Genomic DNA, 6,668 nt, shown 5'->3' with positions numbered 1-6,668 from the left:
AGTCGTCTTCCACATCTGAATTTGTCATATACCACCCACTGTTCAAGTCATCTCATATGTCACTCTTCCATGAAACCTCTCTTGTTGATTACACATATGTAAACAATAGCTCTTTCAGGTCCCCTTTAAAACACTCAGTTTTGAGTTTTCTTTTCTTTTTTTTTTTTTTTGTCTTTTTTCGTGACCGGTAACGGGATCGCAACCCTCGGTGTTGTGCCTGCACCGCGCTCAGCCAGTGAGCGGACCGGTCTCTATATGGGATCCGAACCCTCGGCGGGAGGGCCGCCGCGCTCCCAAGCTCCGCACTCAACCGAGTGCGCCACCAGGCCGGCCCCAGTTTTGAGTTTTCTCAGGACCCTCAAGAGAGTTCTAGTCATTGTCCCTCCCAAAGCCCTCAAGGCTGAAGTGTCAGCTTTATCTGGCTTGCCTCACTCAGGAGCACAAACACCAAAACTAATTACCTCAGTACTCTCAACAGTACCTTTGGGCCGGCCCGGTGGCGCACTGCTATAGTGCGCGGCTTGGGAAGCGCGGTGGCGCTCCCACCGAGGGTTTGGATCCCATATACAGACCGGTTCCCGCTCACTGGCTGAGCGAGGCGCGGGAGCAACACCGAGGGTTGCGATCCCATTGCCGGACACGGAAAAAGACAAAAAGGAAAAAAAAAAAAAAAACAGTACCTTTAACAGGGCACCTGGCACAGGCGAATATTCAAAAGATGTCAAATTCTGTGTTCATCAGGGCTGGCCCGTGGCTCACTCGGGAGAGTGCGGTGCTGATAACACCAAGGCCCCGGGTTCGGATCCCATATAGGGATGGCCGGTTGGCTCACTGGCTGAGCATGGTGCTGACAACACCAAGTCAAGGGTTAAGATCCCCTTACCGCTGCTAATCTCCTGACTTTGTATTTTGTGGTCCTCTGCAACAGCCTTTGTGTGAATATTTCCGCACACACATAAGTAAATAGCTCTGCTGGGTTGTCCCTATGCAGTCTTTGCACCTTTGCTATGTGTACATGTATGTTTAGCGTTATGTGCACGTGGTATGTGCATGTGTGTAGTATTTGTGTGATATGCAGGTGGTGTGTTCATGTGTGTGTGTTTTCATGTGTGCTAAGGCAGACAGGGTTGTGTCTGTGCATTCTAGTGGACCTGTATCGCTTAGTCTTCTTAGCTTTCTGTAATGACTTCCCTCTTGGGGTGTGTGTTTCTATGCATACCACAAGTGTGCGAAGGTGTGCGTGTAACTGTGGTCCTTGACCTTGCTGGGTCAGTATTGTAGCCAGATGGTCAGATCTCCTTATATAAGCCCTCCTGCTTCCCCAGTGGAGGTCGGCGATGGAGCCTGTAACTGAACCATCTCCTAAGTTGTGGTGGGCCCCTCTCCAGCTGCCACATGCCCCGACACGTGCCTGCAGATCGAGATCTCACCGCCCCCACACACGACTCACACACACACAAAGTGCACTTGGGCGCCTAGTGTTGCACAGGCAAAGCAAGTCTCCACGCCCTCCCTTTACTTCATCGTTGGAATTTCCAGCCGGCTCCAGCTAACCGCTCCCCAGCTGCAGGAGGAGGAGTTAGAAGGGCCCGCCCAATTCTCTGGCGTACATAACTAGCTCTACCCTGCTGCGGGTCCGCACTCAGCCTTACGCTTCGCTCAGCGCATCATGTGTCACTCCCGAAGCTCCCAACCCACCATGACCGTTCTGCGGGCCCCGACCCCAGTCCCTTCTACCAGCCCGGGCCCCCGACGAGGCTCCGGTCCCGAGATCTTCACCTTTGACCCTCTCCCGGAGCCCGCAGCGGCCCCAGCCGCGCGCCCCAGCGCCTTTCGCGGGAACCGAAAACGCAGCCGCAGGGTTCTCTACCCTCGAGTGGTGGTAAGTGTCGCCGAAGTGGGCAGACGGGGTCGCGCCGCCCTGGAGCCGCGCGGGAACGATCGGACGCCGGCGGCCTTGACCTGACCTGTCCCCTATTTTGTCTCTCCTCAGGTCCGGCGCCAGCTGCCAGCCGAGGAACCGAACCCCGCCAAAAGGCTCCTCTTTCTCCTGCTAACAATCATCTTCTGCCAGATCCTCATGGCTGAAGAGGGTGCGCCGGCGCCCCTGGCCTCGGAGGAGGCCGCCAGCGCCACGTCTCCGGCGCCCACCCTTGCGCCCCCGGTCCTCGAGCCCCTTAATCTAACCTCGGAGCCCTCGGACTACGCCCTGGACCTCAGCACTTTTCTCCAGCAACACCCGGCGGCCTTCTAACCGTGACCTCCCACACACCCAGAAAAGAACTTGAAAAAACAGAAACACCAGGCGTACCTGGTGCTCGAGAGCGTATCCCAAACTGGGACTTCCGAGGCCACTCAAACTCAACACTACAGGGAGACGCCAGCGGTGCTTGGGAGAGACGAAGGCCTGGACACGCCGAGGCTAGGCCCGTGGGGGAGGAGAGGTCCTTAACTTATTTCTCAGTGCTTCTAATTAATATTTATATGTATTTATGCATATCCTCCTAGGTGATGGAGGGGCGTATGTAATATTTATTTTAACTTATGCAAGGGTGCGATATGTGCCCCTGCTGTAAATGCAGATCAACTGGTATTTATCGAGCTTTGTGGGGCTGGTGGAGGCAGGGCACCTAGAACTGGGCAGTGGGAGAAGGAATGGGAAGAGTGGGGGAGGACTCCCGGGCTGGAGTCAAGGATGGTGGCGGGTCGTAGGTTTAGGGGTGACACTCTCCGTCCTCTAGCATCTCAACTCTGCCGGTCTACCGTGTGAAGCTTCGGCCAGCTGTTGGGAATAAGATCCCTGGCCTTCGACCTCCTGGAAGTTGCCCCTAAGGGGAAGCTGCGGGGTTAGGGGTCGGTGGGCTATCAGGGGGCGGCTGTCGGGGTCGCCCAGTATGTTCTGTGAACACAAATAAACTTGGATTTACGATCAGCAGTCATTTGAGTGTATTTTTACAAGCGGCGAATCCCCGCACCTCCCCGCCTTCAGACGCCAAGGACCGGCGAGAGGAGCCGTGTCCACGTCCCCAGCCCGCTCTCCTCCCGGGCCCCGAGCCCCTTTTCCCGGAGTCACGGATCTCAGCATCCGGCCGCCGGATGCAGATGTTCATTGCCTAGTCTGCGGTTTTCCCGGTTAGTTACTCTGCTGCAAATCTGAGATGTGGCAATCTCCTTTACCCCGGGATGCCGGACCCGCGGAGGTCACGTCCGAAGCCCCGGGGCGGAGCGCGGAGCGGCCTGGGCGGGACTGCGGCTCAGGAAGGGCGGTGAAGGGGGCGGCAGAGAAGCGGGGCCCCACCCCGAGCTGACACGGCCGCCGCAGAGGCCGGGGAGCCGGCGGGCTGCGGACCCGAGCGGGGCCTGCCGGGAAAGGGGCGGACCAAGCGCGCGGGGCCGAGGGGGTTGGTCCGCCGCGCGGGGTGGGGTCGCGTCTGCTGCAGCAACAGGGTGCGACCAGGTGGGAGGCTCCAGGGCAGGCCGTTTTGCAGAAGGCCAATCCGCGAGCGGGTCCTGCTCGGCTGGCGGGTCCCTGCGCGACCCCGCCCTCCCGAGACCCGGGCCCGGCTGCCGCCCGCGTCCGGGAAGGTGAGTGGGGGAGGGGAGATGGGCCTGGGGCTGCCGAGGAGCGGGGAGGGTGGGGAAAGGTCCGCTGGCCTCCAGGCGCGGGAGAGCTTTATCAGGTAAAAGGGAAACGGTGCGCACTGAAGGCGGGGACGCGGCGAGGGGAAGGGAGTGACTGTACGCAGGCGGTGGAGGGGGTCGCTGGGGATCTTCGGGATTTCACAGGGAAATGCCTTAGCGGACCCATGGGTGCGGCGGGACTTGGCCGCAGCGGATGCAGACTGGGCGGGCCTGACGAGAAAGAGAAAGGATTCGCTCCTGTGAACGCCCCATCCACAAAGGCTTTCTCTCCCACTCCTCCAGCTCCAGCCTGAACCATGTTTTTCACTTGTGGCCCAAATGAGGCCATGGTGGTCTCGGGTAAGTATTCTCTTCTCAGCTAGTAACCCCAAAACCCCTGTGAATCTGGCCTCTGCCCCTTCTCCCTCTCCCTACCTGCTCCCCAATACCTGGCTTCTCCCCCTGATGGCCGCAAGCTACACGCTTGTGATTCCGAGCCGCTACCCTTCCAAGGCCAACCTGCCTCTGCTCCAGCACGGCGATGCTCTCCTGTGGATTGTTCCCATCCCCCAGTTCCTCAGTCTTCCACATTCCAACCCTACCTCGGTGCTCACTGCTCCTCACCTTGCAGGTTTCTGCCGAAGCCCCCCAGTCATGGTGGCTGGAGGACGTGTCTTTGTCCTGCCCTGCATACAGCAAATCCAGAGGTAAATAGAAGAGAACCAAAGAAGGGGAACCTCAGTTTTCTGTCTTTCATCCTTTTCTTACTGTCTGCCCCTTCTTTTTCCTCTAGGATCTCTCTCAACACACTGACCCTCAATGTCAAGAGTGAAAAGGTTTACACTCGCCATGGGGTTCCCATCTCAGTCACTGGCATTGCCCAGGTGAGGCTTTCAGAGCCTTTCCTCCAAAGTCCACTCCCCCATCACCTTCTCTCTCCCAGACATTAAGAATCTTCTGACCATGACTTTCTCAACCCCTGCCTGCAGAGAAATTTCTCTGTTAGTCTCACCTTCTCCAGGCACCCCCAAGGCACTGGGCTTCTCTACCCTTCTCTCCCTGAGATGGAAGAAGCTTCTCTTAGAGGGCTCCCCCTTCTCTCCCTGCTACCTCCTTGGCTTCATGAGACCTCCCCCACACTCTTCCTACCCCTACTCTGGCTACAGGTGAAAATCCAGGGACAGAACAAGGAGATGTTGGCGGCTGCCTGCCAGATGTTCCTGGGAAAAACAGAGGCTGAGATTGCTCACATTGCCCTGGAGACACTGGAGGGTCACCAGAGGGCTATCATGGCCCACATGACTGTGGAGGTGGGCCTGGGGGCAGGGAAAGATCCAGGAGGGATGCTAGAATGAGTGGAACCTAAGGACTGAGCTTGTCTGTGAGAGACTGGATCTGACAGCTTAAATTCCTTCTTCCCACCATCCTATTATCCCAGGAGATCTATAAGGACAGGCAGAAATTCTCAGAGCAGGTTTTCAAAGTGGCCTCCTCAGACCTGGTCAACATGGGCATAAGCGTGGTTAGCTACACTCTGAAGGACATTCACGATGACCAGGTAAAACTAAGCAGGTGAGCTTTCTCCCCTTACTTGCTCCCAACTCTTAAACCCTCATAAGGACTCTGACTTCTGCATCTCTCCCACAGGACTATTTACACTCTTTGGGAAAGGCTCGAACAGCTCAAGTCCAAAAAGATGCTCGGATTGGAGAAGCAGAGGCCAAGAGAGATGCTGGGATCCGGGTGAGAGAGATGGGGTCTCTCGGTCACCACAGGCTTATTGGGTAACCTGGTGGGAGGGGGGATAGAGAGGCCTGACTGAGGGTGCTGGTGGAACTGCATTGGCAGGGAAAATTGATGAGGCCTGAGTTGGGGTAAAAGCAGGAAAGCCTGGTGGGGAGCAGGCTCTCACCCTGTGGCCTTCCTCTTCCTACCCTGACTTTTCCTCCCTGATCTCTGCTTGGACAGGAAGCTAAAGCCAAGCAGGAAAAGGTGTCTGCTCAGTACCTGAGTGAGATTGAGATGGCCAAGGCACAGAGGGACTATGAGCTGAAGAAAGCCGCCTACGACATCGAGGTCAACACCCGCCGAGCTCAGGCTGACCTGGCTTATCAACTTCAGGTCAGAGCCACCATACTGGGCAAATGGCCAGGCTGCTCTTTGCCCCTTCCCCATTCTCTCAGACTCTCCATCTCAGGCCACCCGTATTTCTCATATTCTGACTTTGATCTTGTTCTAGCTCTCCATTTCTGACCGAACTCTCCCATATAAGGAGAGATTTAAAAGACAAATGTTTCAGTGAAAATCAAAGGCCAAGATCCGTAAGGCTGATCATATGTTTGGGGCAGGTTGTGCCCTGTGCTAGTGCACCTGGCTGAGGGGGTGAACTAGAGCTAAGATCCATTCCATGCTCCACTTGCCAAGCTGTGCTTCTGGCAGGGGTCTGCATCTGCCCAGAGAAAGGGGCACCTTTTTCTAATTTGAACAAGGGCACTCCATGGGCTAGCAGCAGCCCTGGTGATCAAAGAAGGGTATAAGGAAGGAAACCGTGGGCATTGAATCCTGCAAAGCAAGGTATATAGGCAGCCCTTGATATTGCAAGGAAGTACTCTCAATCCTCATTATTCATGGATTCCATATTTTAGAATTTGCCTATTCAGGGGCCGGCCCAGTGGCGCACTGGATAGTGTGCTGCTTGGGAAGCACGGCGGCGCTCCCGCCCAAGGGTTCGGATCCCACATACAGACCGGTTCCCGCTCACTGGCTGAGCGAGGCGCGGGAGCAACGCCGAGGGTTGCGATCCCGTTGCCGGTCCCCGGTCCAGTGCGGGGGCAACACTGAAGGTTGCGATCCGTTGCCGGACACGGAAAAAGACAAAAAGACAAAAAAAAATAAAAATAAAAATAAAGTGCATTTCTTGTAGACAGAAAGTAGTTAGGCCTTGTTTTTTATCCAATCTGACAATATCTACCTCTTAATTTTGGTGTCTTGACTGTTTACATTTAATGTGATTATTTATATGATTAAACTTCAGTATCTTATCTTGT

General features: G+C 55.8%; 2 protein-coding genes across 5 annotated transcripts in view; both read left to right on the top strand.

Moving 5' to 3' along the window:
- The first annotated feature begins 1,645 nt into the window (after positions 1-1,645).
- IER3 (immediate early response 3) lies at positions 1,646-2,935 on the top strand. Its single transcript, XM_008575328.1, is given in 3 exon segments — positions 1,646-1,859; positions 1,862-1,986; positions 1,988-2,935. Coding segments are annotated over 3 exon segments (582 nt in total). The 5' UTR covers positions 1,646-1,669; the 3' UTR covers positions 2,255-2,935.
- Positions 2,936-3,458: 523 nt separating this feature from the next.
- Positions 3,459-6,668, top strand: part of FLOT1 (flotillin 1) — a 12,649-nt gene continuing 9,439 nt past the window's right edge. The window contains exons 1-8 of one of the 4 annotated variants that reach the window (XM_008575326.1): positions 3,459-3,585; positions 3,925-3,981; positions 4,253-4,328; positions 4,415-4,505; positions 4,788-4,931; positions 5,060-5,179; positions 5,269-5,364; positions 5,590-5,742. In XM_008575326.1, coding sequence (XP_008573548.1) covers positions 3,939-3,981; positions 4,253-4,328; positions 4,415-4,505; positions 4,788-4,931; positions 5,060-5,179; positions 5,269-5,364; positions 5,590-5,742 — 723 coding nt within the window. In that variant the 5' untranslated portion in view covers positions 3,459-3,585; positions 3,925-3,938. Of the gene's footprint in view, positions 3,586-3,696; positions 3,982-4,252; positions 4,329-4,414; positions 4,506-4,787; positions 4,932-5,059; positions 5,180-5,268; positions 5,365-5,589; positions 5,743-6,668 lie in introns of those variants that run through there. The other 3 variants (XM_008575324.1, XM_008575327.1, XM_008575323.1) reach the window with 3 other exon arrangements.

Source organism: Galeopterus variegatus, unplaced genomic scaffold, assembly GCF_000696425.1.
Source record: "Galeopterus variegatus unplaced genomic scaffold, G_variegatus-3.0.2 Scaffold1170, whole genome shotgun sequence".
NCBI lineage: Eukaryota > Metazoa > Chordata > Mammalia > Dermoptera > Cynocephalidae > Galeopterus > Galeopterus variegatus.
The sequence above is the reverse complement of the archived record's forward strand: the minus strand, read 5'-3'. Positions and strand labels throughout refer to the sequence as shown.